The sequence below is a fragment of the Squalius cephalus genome (assembly GCF_949319135.1).
Source record: "Squalius cephalus genome assembly, chromosome: 25".
NCBI classification, from domain to species: Eukaryota; Metazoa; Chordata; class Actinopteri; order Cypriniformes; family Leuciscidae; genus Squalius; species Squalius cephalus.
The window spans coordinates 23,034,302-23,058,542 of record NC_137146.1 but is presented as its reverse complement, the minus strand read 5'-3'; the positions used below and the strand labels follow the sequence as shown (position 1 = coordinate 23,058,542).

The following is a 24,241-nucleotide window of genomic DNA, read 5'->3' as shown; positions in this document are numbered from 1 at the left end:
GTTTAATTAAAATCTAAGCAAGCATTTACTCTACCAGTCAAGAGTTTGGACACGCTTGTTTCTCATGATCTTAATGATCTTATGATTGCATCAATCTTTTGGCTTATGCGGAAATGCTTGAATTTAGTGTAGTAGAACTAATTAACTAATGTACACTAATTAACTTATTTACAAACCTAAAAGAATAAAGTGAAATTGGAACAGATATTTTTTAGGGAAATAATAATCACACTAACAATAATAAAGAACATGACTGTGTCCAAACTGAGTGACTGCGATACCTAAAGTCTACATTACATAAACTACCAATGACAATGAGAAGACGCTGACAAAGATAATTTATTTCCAGTGTTTTTGTTTTCTTTGCAGTTGGGAGTCACACATATGAATATTCAGAGGTAAGATGAAATCTGCAAACACACAAGTATGAGGTCATGCATACTCTTCCGAGGAATCACATGCTGGCTACACTGGTCAGCTCGGACAAAATATGTGACTTTTTAACAAAGGTAACATACACAAAGAAATATACACATTTAAGTTATTGCCTCAATAAAAGACCAGGGTAAAGACATATCCAGTGGCAAAGCATGAAATGACTTAAGACTATGACTGATGAAGCAGTGGAAGCACAGGGTCTGCTTTTGCATCGTTTTGTATAAAAATTTATTTTTCTTCTTATTTTTTTCTGATAAAATTCAGTCATTCATTCACAATACACATTCCATATTAACAAACAACAAAATTAAGAAATGGCACCTTTCCTGTCACCAGAACCAGTTGAGAGGCACTTTTTTGTGTAAAAAAAATTCCTTGTAATTTCACGACTAATTTGCTGTCAGTTTGTATTTTGCATTTCAAATGGTTTAACATGACAACACCAGTAAGCCTGGTACTGCTACAGATGTTCAGGCTCTGGCGCCTTCGGTTTAGCACTTACTTTAATCCTGTAGAAATATAAAAAGATTTCATTCTTCTTCCACATTTATGTCTGGCTGTTATGATGCACTGTAAAAGGGGTTTCCACAGCACACAGCTCAGAAAACAGCCCATATCAGGGCTAACCTTCAGAATAAAAACCAAAAACCAAAATACTTCAAGTACAGACATTATTTACATTTTTTCACTATGAAAACTGCAACAAGCAATTTACGTGTTAGTCAATATAACGGCAAGCATATTACATTCTTCATATGAGTAACATCAGGAGTTTTCTTTTTTTGTCCTAATCTTGGACAAGATGCCTTTTCTTTTCCTTTGATATCAGTATCCTTCAGTAACAGTTTCGCAAATGCATGTCTGTCCAACAATTGTGCTGTCGCAGCAGCAGAGGCTGTTGGTAAACATTGGTATTGTACAGCCTCTGAATATCAGGCCACTTCACCGTCATGCATATATTACTAGCTTTCAAGAAAAGATCTCCAGTACTGATCCAAAAAAATGAGTCAGATAACTCAAAATTGTTAAAATTACTCCAGTTACTTTTTTATAAGCCTATACATATAGATATATACAATTTATATTTATAATATATATTCATATTTATAGATACTTTGTTTAAAAAAAAGGACAGGGGGATGGAAAATAAAGGTGGAGTAACCTTAGCTCTAAGTACATTCATTCATTTTTAAGGCCTGATCACACCTATGTGCATGTTTGGCATGAAAATTGATTGAAAATCTTGATTTTCACATGTGTTTTGCCTTTTTATAGCAAAAAATAAAAATGGCAGGTTAAATAAAAATGTAATCTGACAGTAGGGGGCGCTTATAGAAAAGCAGAAATACCCCGGTGACCGAGGTACATAAAACGCTGCGCAACTATCAGAATCTGACACCCGCTTGTCACGAGGAAAGTATTTACATGAGTTTTATCAGCCATTCAGATATTTGTATTTGCTATGATGCTTATCAAAGAGAGACAAGATACCTGGTTTTGGATTCTTCCTCTGCTATTCACAGCCGTTTAGCAAAATAGTCTCTTTGTAAGCACCACCAAGCCGTAGTTTTTTCTAGAAATGTGACCAAAAGCACAAATCTTAATGGTTGGCCAGTTTTCTTTGAAGTGCAGTTGAAAAGAGATTAGAACCCCGTGTAAGAATTCTGTCACACTGACAGCATGCAAATGTTCGAATCGGTCTGAACAGATGCAATAACAGTTTGTGTCAGTCTGAACAGATGCTGTTTATTCAAATGAAAATGTTTATCGCACCCAATTTTCACACCAAACATTCATCTTGGTTTGAACAGGCCTTTACACACACATTATGACACACTTACACACGTGCAGATGATTCTTTTCTTTTAAAGATATTGGTAGAATCGTGAGCGCACCACTTGGGCTCCTGACAATTTCTGCGGATGAGCATCAGCTCCAGAATTCAGGCTGTTTTTGGATTTGCCCTTTGACGTGCCTCCGTTTACTTGGTCAGAGCTGGATTGGGGACACGGAGAGGCGGAAGGAGTCAGTTGCTCAGCACTTTGCACACCTGCATGTGTATCTCCCGCTTCTGCTGTACTTATCCCAACTTGACCTTCCAGCTCTCGACTGGTTCGACGATGCTCACAAGCAATCCAGTCACGGATAGACAAGTCCTGAGAGTCGCACTTGGGTTTAAGGCGCTCCACAGCGGACAGTTCGGCACCTTGGTCCACCCCACCTTGTTCCCTCCAGTCATGAATGACATCTAGTTCAGCAAAATCCCGCTGGCCACCCAAAGTATGGCGTCGCCGGATGCTCTTCTTCTTACTACGCGTCTCTGTAGAGCGGGCTTTCTGCGTACCAACACCGAACATATCATCAGCGGAGGCGCGTAGACGGAACTTGAGTCTCTCTGTGATTTTAAGATGCCATGCTGGCTCAACTCTGTCCGATTCACTTCGCAATGGGGCACTCAGGCTGCTGGTGGAACGGCCTCTCTTCATCACTTCCAGTACTCGAGACAGTCTATTTGATTCATTCTTGCTGACTCCACCACCAGCTCCTGCCTCCACAGATGAATCGCTGTCCGTCTTTTGTCGCAGGGATCGCCTCCTAGACAGAGAGTCACATTCTATCAGTTTATGGGAGGGCAGCAAGCGGCAAGCTAGTTTGGGTGTGGTGTTTCCACTATCTTCCGTGGTTGGTATGTCTTGTCTGGCGATGCCAGGGCTAAACATTGGGAAGTCACTCTCGCTGTCCGTTTCCATTGGTCGTCCCTCACTGATGAGCTCACTGCGCTCGTCATCCGCCTCGTCTCCTCCCCGGCTTTCAGTCACCGACTGCACCTCTGGGCTCAATGTGATGGATTCTATTCCCGTCAGGAAGGTGGTTGAGGAAGTGGTTGAGTAGTCTGAGGTAATAGAGCTCACCTCTGCAGTCACTGAAGCCCCCCCATAAACTAGTAATAGCTCAGGGGCCGGGGGTGTTGTTGTGCCCCATTTCCGAGGTCTGGTTCTGGGACCGGAGGCTCCAGAGCTCATGGTGCCCAAGTCTGAGGTGGTCTCATCTAACTGTGAAGAAGGATCCGAGAGGGATGATTTGGGAGGACCAGAGGTGCGCCGGATGACACCGGGTGAACAGGAGAGCTTGGGCAAGGGGGAGAGAGTTGAAGAGGGTTTGTCTTTCATAAAGAAAGAGTTCCTGTGCTCCTTCTTGTTCTTTGGGGTGGACTCTGCATGTATGCTGTTGTCTCCTATAAGTGATTTTCCGCATGGGCTGGACCCGCCTCCCTCCTCCTCCTGGCTTTGGTGATTCTGCTTTTGAGTTGGGTTATCCTTCTTGGTGAAGACAATATCAAGGTCGTCATCAGAGCTGCTGGGTTGCAGCTTCTCCTTGTGCTTCTTTCGTTTGCGGTTGGCCGCAGCAAAGATGGAGGAGACTCGTGGCTGAAGGAACTCGCGGCTGCAGTGGTCCTTCCCTGATCCCCAGGAGCCCTGGACACAAAGAGAAAGAAAGAGTGACAGATTCAGTCACAAGGAAAACAAAACAACCTTGTAATCCAATGAGCCATAAAGCACTGAGGCCTAGCGAGAAAACATGGAATAAAAAGCCCAACCGCTGCCCTTGCAGGTGGCTAAACCCAGAGTACTCCACCTGCTTCTCTGATAGCAGCACAAATCAGAGGTTGAAGGACTGAACATAGAAAGAAACATTAGAGACAGTTACAGAACTCCAAATGAGGCTTCTTTTTCAGAACAGCCACATAGCATAAGCAGCACCCGCAACACCAACAGCAATGACACATGGAAAAAGCTGCATGGGTTGCATTTGAAAAAAAAGCTGGAGCCAGATGACAGAAAAGGGAATGGGAATCGGAATCCATTTAATGGTTCTTCTAGTACTTTTGAGGAAGCACCAAATATATGATTCTAACTACACTGTACAATATACTGTATTTTGTTTTATATTATATTAGTTTTTTTGTTTAGTATTGTAAAACAAAAACTAATAATTTTGCAACGGATTTTCTAGCTTTTTAAATGTAGTTTATTACAACAAGTCTATGTCCAATGTTTATCTTCATATTAGAAAATACATACTAAATATTGTCATATGGACAACTTAACAGCAATAATACTTGTTTGACAAAGTGATGACTTCATTCAGTGAATGACAGTCTTATTAATCCAGTTATTAATTCAGTAAATGACAGTGAATATGCTGTTTTAGATTAGTTTGAGAGACTGATTCATTAAATAGAATGTTATGCGTCAGACATTCAATAACTGTTAACATAGCTGAACGTCATGAAGGTAATTCAGTTGTTACTTCGGTTAGTACTTTTCTAAAAAATGGTTCTCGATTCCCACCCCTAGGCAGAAATGCTTAATGCATAATTTCCCCGTTACACTGAATGCAGTGCATGTTCAAAGCATGACATGATGGCCTCTGATCCATCTGTCCAATGTCTTTAAGATGACAACTGGCTCTCGGGTGCTACAGTGGGAGTCGTGGAGCGTGTCAGCCTGGTGCAAGAACTACACTCACCCATTATACCTGATTTATCAGAAAAGTGGCCACAGTCCAAGAATCAAACTCACCTTAGATTTGGCGGAGTCACTGGTTGGTGAATCTGTGGAGTAAAAATAAATATAACACATGGTTAGTGGCTTTTGCATGTCCTCATACTGATCTCAAACAAACTGATATACAGAGAGAAGGTGATGAGTAGAGAAACATATGCATTAAGAAAGGTTGTGCATGACGAGGAGAGCGTGGCAAACAAGGAAAGAGAGGTATGGTGAGCAGGCGTGCATGCAGACAAACAAGTGAGCAATGTTTTGTTGGAACGCTCAGATATATATATATATATTCACCAGTAGGGAGCAATATTTCACGAGTAGGACCATCCAGCAAACACAAACAATATAGTAACATGAATCTGGCACGAAAGGAATTTTTGTGGTTGCAAAAGAGATCAGCTGAACTTGATGAACCTCTTTATGAAGGAATAAGTGCAACTAATAGGATGCATGGAGAGTGACACAACACCACCGAGTACAGATGAAATGATAACGGTCTTGCAGAAAGTGTCAGTGACAGATATCATTGAGTGATATTTACTATATGATCTATATGAACATCTGATTCTGACATACTGAGATCCTTAAAAGCAGTTATACAGAACCTTATCTCAGTGATAAGAAGAAACCAGACAAATTTTGAATTCTATGTATATTTTAAGTAGAACACAACTAGAATTCAAAGTAATCAATACAAGTTAAACTCTCACACAAGTTAATCTGTGACATTCTGTGTCAATTATCACAGAAAATAATTTTGACTCATCTCTAAGTAAAAACGCATTACCAGTAACCCTGCAAACATATATACTTAATATAGACCTAAATTAAAATCTTCTGGCTATATACATAATATATGGATATATACATACATTTTGAACCTACCGTACATCGTGGTCATGTTAACATGTATAATGACGCATAACCAGAAGTTTTTTCTGTATATAACATAGCTTCAACAAAAATACAAGTTTCACATACCTTTAAACCATTCCCCCTTAGACTTCCATTCTAAGTGCATTACAGTACAGTTTTACAGACAAGTCAAACTTATTTTCTGCATGTCTCAGATGCTGTCCACACAGCTTAACTTGCTTTGAGCCAGGATTATTTCTTTAAGTGGGAAATTTTGCATTTCACCAATTGAATCTACAACCCTTTACACTCGTACTATGTGCATGATGCAGAAATCATTAAAATGCTCATCTACATTAATTGAGGAGATAGACAAGGGGGGTTGGATGTTTAATGACAGTGCTGATTCTGGTCTAATGTGTGCTGTCGTGACCGCAATGAAGACGAGACACTCACGGCATGAACCAAGGTAAGAAGTGACAGGGGTCAGAGAGGGGCTAGCTACGCAGAAAAGATGACACTATGGGAAGACAGAATGCCAACAAGGAAAAGTTAAAAAATTGGTTCACTGATGTCTTTGCTCCCATTTCACTTTCCATGGCAAAGACTACAAATTTTTGGAGGCTTATTTCTTCTGTGTCCAGCCGAGCCCCCCTGAACACCCCTTGGTGGTGACAAATGGTATGACCGAGTGATATTCAGAGCCGAGTAGCATTACCATGCTGTCTCTCCGTTTGGCCAGCGTTCAGAGAGAGAGAGAGAGAGAGAGAGAGAAGGGGCGAGAGACGGCGAAGAGCCTTTGAGACAGCAGCACTGCTCTACGCCAGGTAAACTCACAAACCATTCACGCCCCACAGAACCCAACACCTCTGATGGGCTTTCCCTTTGCACTTTTTTGCTCTCTTTTCTCAGTCGCCCACGTCATAAAATGCGAGGGTGCCGGCAGACTAGGCAGCTACACTGCGGGCAACAGTCCTCCCTCTTCCTACAGTTCCAGCTGCCCATCACGGACACTACTGAGTCCATCAGTGACATCACGGTGTGATAGACTCCGCCCACTTGGCCTGTGTCAAGATCAGTATGTGTGAATGCTGGGAAAGCCTTTAGGACACGCGACAGAGGGGCACTAGGGACAGAGGGATCAGAGATTGACAAGCGTGCTCTGCGGTTTGGCCTTAGCTGTTAGCTTGTTCTCTCTTGGAGAAAGAACATGACGTGTTAGTGCAGAAGTCAGCAGAATTACAGAGACGACCCAGTGGAGGTTGGACACGTAGAAAAAGAGACATACACACTAAATGGTTGAATCTCACGGAAACGGTCGTATTTCTCCGCAAAATTAAAAAGAAAAAAAATTGTATTTTGCATATAGTAGCCTATTTAGAGACCATTAGGATGTTTTACATTTTCTACATTACATTTTCTTCCAAAATTCTCCTTACAGTAATGCTTCTGAATATTCTTAATTGTCATGAATGCAAACAAATATTAAACGTTAAAAATAGCCTTAATTTTCCTTGTGCAAATTTTTTTTCTTCTTTTTTCCCCACTTATTTTTACGTGAAACATGACAGTTTCTGACATGTTACAAAACAGAAATGGGATAAAGACAGAAAGTTTCCAAAATTAACTAATTAAATTAGGTAAAGGATGGAAAGTAAACAAATCATAACCAAATAATTCAAGATCGCACCAAGCAAGCTAATGTAGGCAAAACAATTATAACATTTTGCCTCACAAACTCACACGGGCATTGTAATTAAGTCATAGCACAGCTTTTGTTAAAAACATAGAGAGAAGCTGCTTCTCTTCTCAGTTTTCATCAATATTAGAAGCTGTTTTGTTTTAGTTCACATGACAAGGTGTGCTCTAAGACATAGTTATACTTTGCAGCAGGGTGTAAAAGGTGAACCCGTGGCAGAGGGGGTCCAACCAAGGGCACATGTTACCTGACACTTCCCCGGGAGAGGTGCCTGTCCGGCCGATGTTGGTCAGCAGGTGGTCGATGTTAGGCACAGGCTGAGACTCCACAGCGCTCTCCTCCTGGACTGTAGTCTAAGCAGACACACAGAAAAAAAACTATTCACTGAAGAGTAGCAATGGCTTAGACAAAGTAATGAAAGAACAAGTAGAAACTAGTTTTTAGATTTTCTGAAGAAAATGTGAGTGGTACATGCTTGTGCAAAATTCACTTCCACAATCTAGGGTGTTTTGGGTGATTTTTAGTGTAGGATGCTAGGTGCTACTTGCTCAAAAGAGCACATCCAGAGATACACTCCAGAGTTTAAAGGCCCACGGATGTGCCTTGGAACGCGCCGCTTTGTATGATGCGTTGATGTAATCTCCACTGAAACAGTAAACTAAGGCTGGACAAATTGAATGTCTCCTCCCCCTTTTCAAATAGCCAATAGCGTTTAGTTTACCTCACAGACTGCAATTCATACTTGACAGCAGCATGGAAGCGAATCCGAGCGCTGATGACGCGTTGGATTCAATAGTAGAGGTGTGAATAAATTCTATACATTTCATTTTTAACCAACGTACAGTTGGAAAACGGAATAAAAGTCGAGCGTTTGAGCAACCGAACACACATCTCCACTCTATATTGCTCCGTGATGTGTCAACGGTCGCTTTGGCCAGGTGGTATTTATAGCACGGGGTGGGCCGTGGGACGCTTTAGATTCTAGAGAGCATTTGATTGGACAGAAGATGTGATGAGAAGCTGAAGTCCACTGTGATGTCATAAAATCATCATGATGCATTTTAGCGGAAGTGAGAGACTGTAAGTTTTGAATGCTTATATCTCCTAAATGCGAATTTTGTCATTGTTTTGGAACAATAACCTTAAGGCCATTCATAAGGACAACCTTAACCTTTAGTATTTATACTAAAAGCTACAAAACTTAAATTTTGATTTCAGGGGGCCTTTAAGAGTTACTTAGGGTTAGGGGTTTGCTCAAATTCATTTTCCACTATCGGGCCAGAGCGAGCCAGGGCTAACAGCGTGCCGGGTGAGACCAGTAGCCTCGGACCTTGAGCCACGAGGCCAAAACCAAGCTGTTTCTCCACAGTTGGGCCAGTAGTCTCACAGCGCTACCTTAAAACCCGCCCTTAACACAACACAACGTCACACAACCCCACTGTTTCACCAGCAGGGGAAACCTAGCGGGCTGAAAACTAACTAGTGCACATCAAACATGCTGTATATATGTTGCAGTTTGATTCAGGCCCGACGAGGCCCGATCAAGCCCTGGAAGTGACAGTGGAAATGCGACTTGCCCAGGCACGCACTAGCATACTCGCTTTTGGCCCGACAGTGGAAACACAGCTTATGATGTCTACCTTAGCAAACACATCTAAAAAAGGTATAAAAGAAATAGTGGAATAAAGAAAGCATCTATACTAATACACACCGTAGGCTCCTTATCACCCTCCTCAGTGAAGAACCAGTCGTACTGCAAGAGAAAACACCAGACTTCATTCAGAAATGTTTCACCAGTGGTCAAAAACATGACATTTAAAAGTTACTTTCTTTTCACGTGAGAAGAATGAAGAACTCACATGCTGAATGAGCGTTTCTACAATCTTGTATTGGTCTGGCATGTGTGTCACCATGTGAGTCATATTGTCTTCAGATGTTCTCACTAGTGTTGGGCCGAAGACAATGGCCAGATTACGTGGCTCCATCTGACACAATGATAAATGAGTAAAATGAGACATTTTTATACTGTATATGAAAAACAAAGAGAGTGTTCACATATATTCTTGTTCCGTATCTGTCCTGGTCTTATTGTGTATGATGTACAGAAACTCTAAAAATGACTTTCCTTTTTGGTTGACATCACCAAGCCCTTTTAATTTTCAGCTATCCTCTCCGATAATTTTCTGGTCCATAAAAAAATCAAGTCCCACCACTTTTGAATATCTTTTTTTCATGCATAAAACTCATTTTCATGCTTGCCTTTAAAAAAAGAGCTTGAAAGTAAATATCTCCATCTCTAAAAATCTGGCAGAAAGCTTGCGATGTCTCGAGAGCCCTGTATTATTTGTTCTTTTCCATTCTGTTTTTGAACGGAAGCGCACATTCTGTGTACATGGCAAAATTGTTTTACCTTGTTTTTTTCTGAATTATCAGCCACAGTTTTGAGATGTGCCGAGAGGAACTTCAGTGTTTCATAATGATGATCAGGCAACTCGTGAAGCTGAAGAATGAGAGGTTTATTCAGGGCTTCCATAACAAACAGAGAGATTATTACCACTGAAAACAAATTTTGTTATTGAGGCAAACTGCTGCTTACCAGTCTCTTGAGCACTTTGAGTCTCTCTACAGGATCCTCTATTCTGTTGGCATCAATAAAGTCTGCATACCTATCTATAGAGGCCAGATCATGAAGGAAGATTATTTCAGCTGTGTCAGGTGTTGAAGTTGCATGCCTATTTCACTCACAGCCACTAGATGGCTAACTATACAATTAATGTTGAGCAAGAGAAAAATATATAAATACAATATGAGTCATAAAGAGCCTCAAGCAAGGGAATTCCAACAAAGACTTTTACCGTTAGTGAAGAGGGGTTCAGGAAGTTTCCTGAAGAAGGATTTGAGTAAACTGCTGATCACATTCAAGTCCTTCCATTTCTGTCCAAAAATAGAGAACGTATTTAAAAAAAAAGAAGAAGAAGAGGAAGAAGGACCTCAAGCAAAAAGCAGAGAAAATGTTAGACACTTGAACTAGACAGAGACAGAAATATACACTCACATCATCCTGAATATCAATGTCACCCATGCCCTTGTGATTGAGCTCTTCCTGCATGATGGAGATGGCAGAATTATTTCCTGGCACTCTGTAAATGCCTGTGTATTCCAGTCCTCGTTCTTCCACCAGGTTACAGCACACTTCAACTATCAGAGGAACAAACTAAAACACACAAAGTTCAGTCAAATACCTGCAAGCCAATATAAACCTCTGAGACTGCACGCCATATGAGAGTGTGCTGCTTACATAGACAAATATGACTCCAAAATCAGCCGTATGAAAAACATATCAGTTTCCAAATGCAATTATGTTCATCCCACACACTTAAGTAAACAATTACTCTTTAAACATTATTAAACAGCTACAGCTAAAAATATCACAACGGCAGAGAGCTCACTCCCTTGTGAAAAAAGTGTTTACTTGTACTGAGTATGCACTTAAAGTGTACTTCAAACCTTAAATGTATATAAAAAACTGTGCTTGTAGATATTACATTAATGAAATGAAAGCTCACTTAAGTGTACTTTAAGAGAATACACTTTTTAATGGCTAACAGTTATGTACACTTTCAAAAATTGCACTCTCTAATAATGTCAAATTAAACGTTTTACTCTAAAGTATATTTTAAATCGTTGTTTTAATAATCATTTGTCACAGTTTAAAAAAGTATTTGATGTGTTGATGTGTACTAAAGCACATGTAAAGTGCTTGATTATAATAGTAGTGTTGTTCTATTTTACATTTAAAGTTAATATATTTTAAAAGTACTCAATTGCTAATTGTAATTACAAAAACGTTTCAATAGAAATGTAATTAAAGTATATTTTAGTTTACCATAAATGCTTGTCAGTACATTTGGCAGTACACTTTAATCATATTTCAGTTAATATAATTCTGAAATTGCATATAAAGATGTACTTAAGTGAGTCAAAAATGCTCTCTAAAATTCAGCTAATGGTATTTAATATACATTTAAACTATAATATAAATTTACTTGCAATTAAAATGCAATTATGGAAAGTTTTCAAAACATGACATTCAGTTCACACTTAAGTATATTAAATTAAAGTATATTATTATAGTATGCTAAAGAGTACTTCTTTTTCACAAAGGACAGTTTTAGGATGTCATTGACAATGCCAAGTGAAACAGTGAGAGAAAGAGAGAGGAAGGTTTTATGTGGTCTTACTCTGTTGTTCTGAGCAGGAGGACAGTCATCTAGTCTTACTCCAAATGTGACTCCTGGAGACGGTTTCTTCTCAAATGGCTTTCTCATCAGTCCCGGGATGCCCTTCCTCCATGTGCCCTTATCCTTGGGTGGGCTGGTTTCATCTATTAACAGACAACCATAATAATAATGTGTTAAAGAAACATAAGCACTTCAAACCTAGGAAGCTGTCTACCTAGCTTTCTCTATACACCTTCTAAGGCAGCATCCTACCCGAAAAGGAAACTCATAAGTGACTGTTTTGTAATGCTCTACAAAGACAGCAACTCTGTTGATGGTCATTCAAGTGCACAACACAAATAGCAGTTATCTACAGCCCTAATTAAAAGACTTGTGACTCGTTTACAGTTGATTCCAGTAGTTTTATGTTAGCATAGTTGCTAAGCTGACATCAAAGAACGTCTCAGTTACGTATGTAACCTTCATTCCCTGAGTAGGGAATGGAGACATTACGTCAATTATCCGACGTTGGCTGACTGTCTGCTTGGTGTATCAGGGCCTTAAAGGTAGGGTAGGAAATTGTGGAGAGCCTAGCAATCCCTTATGAAAAGAAAATACATTTCCCTATATATGAATTATCAATACATTAAATGGTTCAACAGTATATTTGAAAATATTCAGAATAATATATTGTGTTAATATATTACAATATATTGAATAATACATAAGGAATTGCCGCTTTTCATGTATTGACAATATATTTATTACTAATATATCATAATGTATGTAATTTTATATTCAGTAATATAAAATGATGTATATGTACTACACGAGCAGGGTGTGCAGAGATATGGAAATACATATGTTGACAAGCAGATACGTATTATTGAATTCAGTCCGATTGGATGAACCTTTAAAAAGTACTTAAAGGTGTAGCAAGCAATTTCTAAGAAACTGTTGATATTTGAAAATCAACCCAAACAAACACACCTCTCCCTTCATTGCAAGAGTGAATGTCTCTTTGTCATTGCTGAAGCGAAGCAAAAAAATAAATGAAGTGAATATGATGAACAAACTACAAGAACTAAAAATGAACATACAGTACACAAGAGTATATACAAGCAAGAGATAGTCGTCAGCAGCACACTAGCTCCAGACAAACAATTACACCCAAAGCTGTCCTGTTACTATAGCTAACATTACAACAACAGCATATCTTGGTCCTGTGTAGTGTTGTCACGGTACCAAAATTTCAGTATTCGGTACCAATACCAGTGAAAATCCACGGTTCTCGGTACCAATTTCGGTACCAAAGGGCTAGAAATCAGTAAATTCTTTGCTGATAATTCCTCGTCATCATGGAGAGCGCAGTTCGCACCGTTTCAAAAATAGTCGATCTCCGAATGCGAATGAACTTACTCTGAATTTTAGTATTGTTTTTATATGAGGATCCTTTTTCAAATACAAGGTCAATATTGATTTTCACTAACGACAAAACAACAAATTATCTGTGAATTTATATGGAACTAATCTTTAAAAGCTTTCCATCTTTACTCTCCTCATGTAACGTTGCATTCGGAGATGCATCTGTCGTTGCTATGCAACTATGAACATAGGCGCGCCTGGAAAAACGAGCGCGCCGCGCCGCTTCTATTATGAGCGCGCTTGCCGCGCGCCTACATTTGGAATAACGAATCTGCACGTGCAAAAAATGCGCTATGTGAACGGCCACTTATGGCAACGTGACATTAGCCTAATCCAAAATATTTCCATATGTGTCTCTTTCCTCCTTTCTTATCAACAAGTGGATTTACAGCCACCACATCAGCAGCACCGCCGGTCGCCATGTCTCAGCGCTTTAATAAAGAGGACGCGCAACTGCACGCGCTCAGTGCATGCATGCGCATCAAGGAACCGGGTTTGAACGGGTCCTCGGTACCACCGGTACTTAAGAAAACTTGGTACCGTGACGTTTACAGTTTTCTAGTACCGACTTGGTACCGAAGTACCGGGTCTTTTGACAACACTAGTTCTGTGAAACAGCTGTAGTCTCTCCAGCACTGGAAAGCTTTTCTAATATTAATGCAGGTCCTAAAGCTCTTGCCTGATCAAAACCCTTTTTTTCCCCCAGTGATATCACTCTGACTGTTTCTCTTTTGTAATGTCTCTCAGCTATCTCTCTTTCTACAGTGTTTCTTTAAATCTCTCTTCCCCCATCATGAGTGTATATGCCCCCTACTGATTGGCTTCAAGTGTGTTGTGGTGCACCTTTAACACACACAAGTACTGGACAACATTTTTATTGATACTTAAAAGTACTGAATAAAATACAAAGAGTCCAGAATTAGTGCCCTTGATGCTGTTACCTTTGTGCATGGCTTTCCTGTCGTGGTCCTTGTTTGGTGAGTGAGGACTTGTGGCTTTATTCTCGCCCTTACCACCCAGTAATGTCTGCCTGATGCTCAGGGACTGACGGGAGGCCTTGGGCGAGGGTTCGGTCTTACTGCTGGGTGGACTGCAACACACATAATACGAGTCAAGATCTAGATAAGGAAGAAGTCTAAAAAAAATTGATGTGAATTCTTCCCTTCTTCCTGCTTACCTCATCAGAGTGTTGTACTCCTTTATTTTCCGGTTGATGAGGTCTGTGCTAGTAAAAGTCGCATTCTACAAAAGGAAGAAAGAAACAGAGAGAAGGCAGACAAAAGTGAGTGGATGAAATGTAAGAGTGGAATCCCCAAACACACCAGAGGGCTTTTGGATAACCCTGTGCTATCAGAAGAAGACACCCTATAGTGAAGATCGCATGTTTTTTCTCAAGAGTTACTATTTCTTACAAAAAAAGCCCTAGGTTATGTTCAGCTATTGTAAAAAGTATCTTTAAATAGGGCCTTTTCCATGATTCATGAGGAAGTCCAAAACATCCACCATATTGATATCAGGTCCTAGACTTGGATAGACTTACCCCGCACCACTCACGTCACTAAACAAAACTGCAAAAACGACGATTGTTTAAACAAATTTAAGAAGGTTTCATGTCAGCCTTTGTGATCCTTTAGATTGAGATTAAGCTATGTTGTTTTTATAGTGTTGTCTAGCCCACTTTGGCACACGTCTGAGCGTTCAAAGGCAATTAAGGGATTTAAATATTGGTTAGTATTATTCTCTTAAGATATTTAAATATTGATTGGTTTTGTTTTAAGCGAGAGTAAGCGATTCTCAAACAGTTTATTGAAAATATGTTTGGATGTCATAGGTAAAAATCCTGAAAATGTCTGAAAAGTCTGATTCTCAGTAATGAATAAAAGTAATGAATGGACATAGCGAATTGTTGTGTTGTTCAAATTAAGAGTGTACAATACTCAAAAAGGTTATCAAGGAGTTTGATGAGTGTTTAACATTTTACAAATTTATTTAGTCATTTAACTGACGATGTTGAGAAATATATGGTACGGCTTTGATTTACATTAGTAACGTCTCTGAATTCAGGCAGAATTACTATATTGTGATGTCTTTCCTTACTGTGGTTGAAGATGGATCGCATACCACTCAACGCCACATCTTTAAAATTCAAACACATTGTTTTCTGTGAGTTTTCAAAGCATTGTTAATGTATATACTGACTTCACCCTCAGCTGAAAAAGTGCATGTAAAGGTAAATAACTAGAAGAATAACAAAGTGCAGTAAAAATGTAATACTATTTGCACTACAAACCAGTGTTTATAATTACGATAATACATACAAATAATATGCTAAAAAATGCCATAACTGGAATATAAATGCTCAGCGCCTCGTCATGCTGGTGGCATTTTAAAAAACGCGGCAGTCACATTGAAATACACTAGCCTTAGGAAAAAATGCTTTGGTGGACACAAGGCCTAGGGCTCTGCTCTGACAAAACTCTTAACAAATATTTAATCTCTGAATAAAAATAAAATTAAAAAAAAACATCGAAAACTGCTGATCATTCACCTCGTCATCCAAGTTGCTGTTCTCTTGAATGACTCGGATCCAGGACAGCATTTCCTCTCGATCCTCCGCCTGGAACAGGTATTCACAGTCTGACGTCGTCAGCCGGAGGACGTTCTTTCGCTTTGTGTCACTGTAGGAGATGTCAATGAGACAGGCTTTGATGCTGATCGGCAGAGGCTCGTCTTCGATCTGGGAGTTGGCGTTGGTTTGTCCGTCCCTCTTGTCTTTGTACAGGTAGAGGCAGTGGCCACGAAGCACAGCGTAGATCTGCTTCCATGACCGTATTCCGCTGCCAACACGCTGTAGAAAAGATGACAGAATTATGAAAATATGATTGAACTGAATGAGCCAAGTTAAAATAGCAAATATACACAAGCTGCTTGTCAACTGTAAACAGCCTAAATTTTAATTAAAGTTATGAATGGGTTTATTTGATAAAAATTATGGTACATTATCCTGCTTACTATAGGGTGGACACAAGCTCTTGACAATTTTGATTTTATTCGGTAATAATATGGATGCTGCTGTCATTTTACACCCTTAATTGTGGTAAAATCACTATAACACAAAGTCTTATTGTTGGCTTATTGTTTGTTTAAATGCACCAGTGGTGTAAAATATGACAAGATCTCTCGCACTACAGTACTTTGGCCAACATTAAATGTTTCTGAAAGCCTGCCAGCCATTCACATTCAGACTCGTTTCAACACGTTTACAATATGTTTGAGAAGGACTCCTACAGCATCACAGACCAGCATGCTCTGCCGACACTTTCATTCAGTACTGAGACCTAGAACAAGAGAAAACATGATTGTGAATGTTGGTGTTTAATGGTGTTGTACCTTGCCCTTATCTGAGTTCAGCTGCCGGAAATGAAGCGGACCCTCCTTTGTGGCATCAGTGAAGACATCTGAAGTAGAGTCTCTCCTAGAATCAGAGTCCTCAGATGACCTGTCAACAGCCTGAAACACACCAAATGCAAAATTCACATTATTTGACAGCTGCCACTAAAATGAGGACCACTGAGTTCAATAGTTAAATTGAAAAGGACATCAGATTATTAGATGAAAAGCAATGCTATAGGCAGAAACTTCACTCATATATTTTTTTTTTTTTCCAAATTTAAATCAAAATAATTAAATATGTTGTTTATTTAATCAGTATCCAATGTGGATGGTTCTACACTCATTCTGTGCTAACAGGTGGGACTATGAAAAACATGAATGTGACACTTTAAACTTACACTTCTCTCATCGAAAATCCCATTAAATTGTCAGATTTAGAGTCCTATCATGCATCCGGCGCAATGCAGCACCAGGCTCGACGCAAGTGTTTTTTGCTAGTTTCAGCCCGACGCAGTTATCATTTTCACGTCCTGCGCCACATTGTTCAAATAGCAAATGCATTTATGCTGGTCTGAAAACGAGGTGTGTTCAGGCGCATTGTTGGCGCGTTGCTATTTTGAGGCAACTGAAATAGACTGCACCATTGACCAACTGAAACCTGGTCTAAAGTCAATGGCGCAATATTTTTTTTGTTATTTAAAGAGTGCGTTTGTAATGTGCGCCTATAGGCGGGTCCACAACGTGCATACACTCTGCTTATTAAACACACATGGACGCGGAGCAGCACGCAAACATGCCAAATATTAAAAATAAAAGGATTACAATGTAAAATATTATTATTGTGTACATAAAGATATGGTGGAATCCGACTTGTCCGGTAGATGGTCTGCTTAAGCGCTTTAACCTTGAGCACGAGCAGATGCTCTGAAGAAGAGTTCAGTTTTTCCGCTTGCAAATTCCGCCATGTAAATATCACATCCGCCATATCGCGAGCGCAACTGGCTTTTAAAGCGAATGGGAAATGAGACTCTGATTGGTTTATTGCACATTATGCCCAAAACACACCCATTACTCATTAAGAGAAATAGGGACAACCCTTTTAGACCATGCGCCGAGCGTGCTGACCATTTTTCCCGTCGTTAAACTAGCAAAAGTGGATTCAGACACGCCCTAAGTGCACTTTCGCTGTGTGCTTTAGACTATGCGATTAGATCATTAAAATAGGGCCCCTGATGTTAGCTGGAGATCAGGTGCCAACTGGACAGAACTTTATCTAAGGTGTAAAATAATCATAATGCAGTTAGTGTGAGTCTTAGTCATTTAGTATCTCTATTACAGCAGTCTCACCTTTCTAAGGCCCTTGAATCCATGGGTGAGTTTAATCGACCGCCTGTACAAACACAGTAAAGACAGAGGTCATATAATGCGAGATGCAGTAATGGAAGAAGGTTGACTTTTCATCCTTGTGGTCACTGTACTGATTTGATTTTAAGTAGTGACTGTAAACATACCCTCTTCCTTCTTCTCTGTAATTATCCAAGCCCTCATCGAAGGATCTGGAGCGCTCTGTTTTAGCTCCAGAATCAGATTCCAGAATTGTGAGTCGTAAAGAATCTAGGTTGGAGATATGGGTGAATTCATAGTAAAAAAACAAACACATTTCTGATGTCACTAAGATATTGTATGTGTTGGCAGAGATGTTCCTCACCCTGGTCATGGGACAGCTGTCTGCGTATTACGGGAGAAGGGGAAGTTGGACTGGGTGGGATGGTGGTGATGATAGGTGTGCTGGAAATCACGGCAGATGCAGGAATGTGTGTTGTGTCATGGTCATTACTGGAGCTTGACGGCTCATCTGATGACAACAGACATGAGACACATACGATCTTTTATCTTTGTAGTGTATTGCATGGAGTAATGTAGTCCAAAAGACACAACAGAATCAGACAGTCAAGAGGAAAGTTGCTTACTCATACAGCTAGTGAGCAATCATTAAATTGATAAGACTCCCACACCTTTTTATACACAGACACTACAAACAATAGAGCAGACAGGTTGCATCAACAAGCTGCTTGCTTGTTGGAGCACCCAACACAGTCAACCAAATTAATCATAAACTCTACCATAGTCATAGTCTTTAAAAAAAAAAACACAAAACAAACCCAAACCAAAGTGTAACAAATTAACTTAAAAAAAAAGTCTAATAGGGCTGCCCCGACTAACATTTTTCCTAGTTGACTAGTAGTTGTTCATTTAATCCATTAGTCGACTAATTGCACGTTTAGCCTATATTAATTTAATTACTTAAATATTTCTGTGTGCGGAAGGCAATTCCGCACACAAGCACATGCATAAAGCTTGCCGCAAAGCACTGGCAAAAGTAATGATTATGAATGTGGAGGAAAAAACATTTTAATAGTTTATTAATAAACTAGTGCTTTATACTGACTCGACATCACAGTATAGTGAACACGCCTATAGAGAGAAAATTACGGATTTCATACGGATTACATAATTACGTACATTACATAATCAGAGTAATTGTTTTCGAATTGGTTCATTTAAAAGTAGACATTCGTAGCTTTCTATAGATATATTTCTCATGTCTGTGAGGCAAGTAGCCTATCCGCTGAGTTTCGGTTAATTTTTGTGACACGCTCCAGTTCACAGAGACAGACGTCAAAAAGCACATCCTGTTTTTTTATTTAAATTTTACACAAAATAAAAAAAAAGGCACAACGTTTTTTTTGTTATTGTGAGTGTACACAAATAAAAGTAGACCGTTTGGAATTCTGTATTACTCTTATCTGTTTGACAAAAAAGGGTATTTTAAGTTTAAAAAATGAAACTGATAAGTAAAAGTAAAGCGCGCTTAAAATTTACACTGTATAAAAAGTTGCTGCCTTAAATTTTTAAGTACAATCAACTTGGATCTTTAAGTCATTTCAACTTATATTACATTAAACTGACTTAAATTGCTTAACAACTTTTGATGAGTTAAAGAAATGTAAAAACATATGTTGTCATAACTTATTGATCATATATATATTTTTTTTTTTACAGCTTCCACACTCAGCACGAACACATGGATATGCACCTAATAATAGCACACATTTATCTAGGTTAATGTTAGAGTTATGTAAAGTTGCTACTTGCATGTTCCAAATGATAAGCCATATTTAAGGTAGATGGATGATAGAGGAACGTTTGGATTTACTGACCAACACGCTGTATAACACATTCTACCAAATCAAACATAAAAAAAAAAAAATGTTTTGAAAGAGATTCGATTTCAGGAACTAATCAAAAAAAGAGAAATCTTTGAGCTAGTTTCCACTGGTATGTTCCATTACTTTGTCATATCACTTTACTGCCCTCTTGTTTGTTTGAGGTTTCCAAGCTGTGGATGAACTGGGGGGAGTGGGAAAGTGTCAGGGAATGGCCGTGGAAGTGGTTGCCTTGGGTGGAATGTGTCAGTATGTCACATTATCTGTGCCCCTGTGGACTATGATGTCATGTCCTATCACTGTACTGGTGTACATTAAAATTTGGAGATGCTCCCAGAGACTGACCCATGCACTTCACAAACACACTGAACTAGTTGTGTACATATCAAAGCCCATGACACAATCTATAATTAAATGTGCAGGCTGGTGGAGTATGGAACTGTATCTTGAGAAGCACAACCATTTGTGATAACCAATCAACAAATTCTAATGTCTTCATGTTGGACATACCTGAGGAATCTTTATGTCTGTAATATCTAGAAATTGGCCAATATAGTGAGGATGACCAATGACTCGAAATACACCTTAGAAAACACTGTGCTTCTTTAAGCTGCCTCCTCCTCTCTCTCTCTCTCTCTCTCTCTCTCTCTCTCTCTCTCTCTCTCTCTCTCTCTCTCTCTTTCTCTCTCTCTCTCTCTCTCTCTCTCTCTCTATCTCTCTCTCTCTCTCTCTCTCTCTCTCTTTCTCTCTCTCTCTCTCTCTCTCTCACACACACACACACAAACAAACAGATTACCAGAACTCAAATTACTCATCACTCCTCTCTGCAAACTTTGTTTACATTGAGTTGAGCTGTTCATCCTGCTGTTATTACTGTTAACATCATAAAACCTCACTGTTGTACACCACTTGATCTAAAGCTCTCTATGCAAAACCTGGCCCATTAAGAACGAAGAAACAGTGTGGTCTTTTATATGATTTATCTGAGCAATAAAAAGCAAATTCATCAAGACCTGCTCTAGTGTGGCAGCATAATCGAGTAGACAATGACAGCCTTGTGTAAAAAGTAGGGAGATGAAGTTCAGATGTTTAGTTAGATGTTTAGCTCTGAATAATATAAAACAGTGAATGTTGAGACAAAGTCTTTTCCCTGTGTCCCATCAGCTGCTTAATATTATAAACAGAGTTGCAGCAGGAACATATGTTCTGAGAATCACTTTGCTAAACACACTACTAACACAACATTTTACCTACACAAAAAATTAAGCGAGCAAACAGCCAAAAGAGATGCAACTGGCATATGCAAACCCCCTTGAATATGTAAAAGTATACATTTTTTATATGAATTTGGAAGATGCTGGAACTACAGGACAAAAGTATTTGAAAGTAAAGTAACAAAAAATATATTAAAAACATGTTAACCTTTTCAAAACTCATCTCCTTTCAGGGTAGACTGAACAGTTGCTATAACAACAGAATATGTGGTTATCTTGTATAGTTGAAAAAGCATCTCACCAATGAAGGGAATGGAGTCCAGTGAGTCATCAAGGTTGCTTGAAAAGGAGGTTTTACACTGGTCTCCTAGTTTCCTCATGTACATTTCGCGTGGGGTATTGTTAGGCAGCCAGCATGTGTTGGAGACTGCAGGTGGTTCAGCCCCTCCCTCTGTCTCATTCACCGCCAGAATGTAGGAAGTGTGGCGGATAGGTTGAGATCCAGACTTCTCCCTCCGAACCACTACTACAGTGGCATTTGGACCCTCGATGCCTTCCACCACCTTCTCATTGGGAGTTTGTGGTTCTATGTACCTAGGCTGCTGAGGAACTGTTCCATTACTGGTCAGTATGGGCTTGGATCCACCTTGCTTTGTTCTGTTGGATTTAGTGACGGCAGAACAAGAAGAAGAGCGATGTCCACGGGCTACCTCTCTGACAGGCTCCTGAAGGCTGTCAGCCCGCCCCCTAGGCTGTAACTGCTTTGCATTGTGGGGCATGTGGTTGGCAGTGAGCGGTGTTCTTTGGTCTTTGATGGGGCCTGTGTTGGAACTACCAGTGATGTGGCCTTGTATTGAGGCCAGGGCAGAAGCTACATAAGAAGCAGCAGCAGTGGAAGGGTCTGAGACATAATTTTTCTCAGGTAGCAGTGAGGATCTGTTTACGGAAGGTGCAAAGGTGTTACCCAGGCTTTCAGCTCTGGAAGTAAGCAATGAATCCGTACCTCTGCTGAAGAGAGGGGTGATAGGCAACCCTGGGTAACTGCCCCCTCGTCTGTCTGGGCTAAATACACCCTGTGTTCTGTGAGGCGCCATGCGTAAGGAAGAAGACTGTCTGCTTGCTCTTGCCTCATCCCCTCTGTGCATGAGTAACCAATCCTCTGTCTCAGTTCTGCAGCATGCCTGCCTGTCCAGCATGGATGTTGCATTTTCATTCTGTCTGCCCAGATAGTCACAAGAATATGCTCGCGGTTTCAGCATACCTGTGGGGACCGACGGGAGGGCATCCTGGGAAGCACTGCGGGGCCAATTCTGTGCTAGAGCAGTCTGTTCTGAACCACCAAGCCTCTCCTGAGAAGCACTACGCAAAGGCAGCACAGTAGATACCTGATAACTCCGATCATGTGAGGCGCTCCTCCGCCTCAGCTGTGAACCAGAAAAGCCCCGTGAGGGCGTAGCTGTTGTTGACGCGCTCTTCGGCTTGCTGTATTCGCCTGTACTGGAAGGGGATGCAGCTCGCAGACTGTCCAGGCGTTCCTGAATAGTCCGGGAGCCATACATGTAGAGCCGTTTGTTGTCAATGTACTCCTTGTAGGTGGTGTAGTTCCTCCAGTCAATATTCTGATGGGGAGAGCAGGGGGAAGGGGTGGCTGGTGGAGGAGATGGTGTGTAAGGGGAGGGAGAGGTGGCTGATGGGAAGGTTTCTGCTGTTGTGGTTAAGGTATGTCTGTGGGAAGATACAGGCTTCATGTCTATGCAAGTCTGTGCAGTTTTGTCAGAGGACCCAGTGGGCTCTGCAATTCTGTTGGGTTTGTGCGGTGATTGTGCTGCCCCAGTTGGAGATGAAGTGACATGAGCTCTGGACCTGTTAAAGCTTGGGTCTGTTGAAGCCGCATTCAGATTCTCCTCCATCCTGTGGCAGGGACCAGCCCAGACCACATGTGAAGTTTGATCTGTAGTTTCAGGTGATGCTACCATTGTCCTAACGTTCTCATTAAATACACGCACAACAGTTTGGGTCTTGGGGACCTGAGAGGTTTGAGATGGGATAGGGTGAGATACAGGTATATCAATGCGGCAGCCTATGTCAGGCTTGTGGCATCGATTTGCTCCTTGTCTGGTTCCACATGATGCCTCGGCAGAGCATGATGGCTCTGACACCTGTGCCATGGCCAAGGCATTGGGCTCTATCCGTGGGTAACATATTGGTGGCGGTTCGGGGATGTTCTGGGCATTTCCACTATATGCCTCATTTCCTTTGAGGTACGCATCTTGAGAATAGGCCTGAAAAGAAGGGAAATTTTATTAAATATAAAGAATGAGTAACACTACATGCACTAAACAAATACTGAAATGGAAAATAGATTATTTACAAACATAGTTAATGTTGTATCAAACGTAAATTTTTTTACTACTTTACTATTTAACCAGTAAATTACAGGGGGCAGGTTGACCCCGATGTCTTTCTCTAAAGTTCAAATGCATCCCAGGAAAAGTGAGAGAGGGGAAAAGGTCAAGTAGCCAGGCTCAAATGCCTTTAACCTCATGGAGGGATTAGGTATCAGAGGCTTACCTACCTTTAGCTGAGGAGAGAGAGCAGTGCGCAGACAAGAGGAAAAAGCGAGAGGAGGGCAGCCTTTCACCGAGCACTCTACAGACGCTAGTAGCTGCTGTGTTATCATCTTACAAAGTCAACAGCCAACTAAAATCCTTAAGGTCAAAATACTACATTCTGCACAGGAAATTACTCCATTTACAATGCGTCTTCTTATCCCAGGTTAATATATAAAGTTATTTCTGCCTCAGTTGTCTCTGTGCATATGACAGAGCTCAGGCATTAATGAGAGTACAGACGTGATAGCTGGACTTTTGACTCTACACCTGAAGTGTCGAGTTACACAGGCATGTCCCTCCCTCTCTCTCTTCCTCTGTCTGCTCCGCCTCTTCTATGGAAATAAAGATGACTCAGAAGTCAACAAATTTTAAGGTGCAACCTTATGGCAGTGTAATAAATAAGGAAATTTTTTTTGAAAAGCGTGTTTTGCGATTGAATAAGCATATACTGTCCCCAAGCTTGCAGTTCTTAAGATAGGTAAAGACTGGATTTTAACAGACATTACAGGTACAAAGGGAGATGGAATACACATGCATTTTTCATGCGAAGGCAAAGAAACAACCGCAAAAGGTTAAAATTACATAACAGAAGC

At 40.4% G+C, this 24,241-nt stretch overlaps 1 protein-coding gene across 4 annotated transcripts in view; it reads right to left on the bottom strand.

The window, feature by feature from the left end:
• Window positions 1–327: 327 nt before the first annotated feature.
• Window positions 328–24,241, bottom strand: part of arhgap21a (Rho GTPase activating protein 21a) — a 101,875-nt gene continuing 77,961 nt past the window's right edge. For 3 of the 4 annotated variants that reach the window (XM_079863828.1, XM_079863826.1, XM_079863827.1), the window contains 18 exons: window positions 21,338–23,318; window positions 18,304–18,450; window positions 18,107–18,209; window positions 17,943–17,985; window positions 16,593–16,712; window positions 15,751–16,050; window positions 14,380–14,444; window positions 14,144–14,292; window positions 11,799–11,941; window positions 10,613–10,771; window positions 10,413–10,491; window positions 10,154–10,227; window positions 9,968–10,057; window positions 9,417–9,542; window positions 9,269–9,310; window positions 7,805–7,910; window positions 5,022–5,053; window positions 328–3,914 (listed from right to left, as the gene is read on the bottom strand). In XM_079863828.1, coding sequence (XP_079719954.1) covers window positions 2,304–3,914; window positions 5,022–5,053; window positions 7,805–7,910; window positions 9,269–9,310; window positions 9,417–9,542; window positions 9,968–10,057; window positions 10,154–10,227; window positions 10,413–10,491; window positions 10,613–10,771; window positions 11,799–11,941; window positions 14,144–14,292; window positions 14,380–14,444; window positions 15,751–16,050; window positions 16,593–16,712; window positions 17,943–17,985; window positions 18,107–18,209; window positions 18,304–18,450; window positions 21,338–23,318 — 5,370 coding nt within the window. In that variant the 3' untranslated portion in view covers window positions 328–2,303. Of the gene's footprint in view, window positions 3,915–5,021; window positions 5,054–7,804; window positions 7,911–9,268; window positions 9,311–9,416; window positions 9,543–9,967; window positions 10,058–10,153; window positions 10,228–10,412; window positions 10,492–10,612; window positions 10,772–11,798; window positions 11,942–14,143; window positions 14,293–14,379; window positions 14,445–15,750; window positions 16,051–16,592; window positions 16,713–17,942; window positions 17,986–18,106; window positions 18,210–18,303; window positions 18,451–21,337; window positions 23,319–23,611; window positions 23,880–24,241 lie in introns of those variants that run through there. The other variant, XM_079863829.1, reaches the window with a different exon arrangement.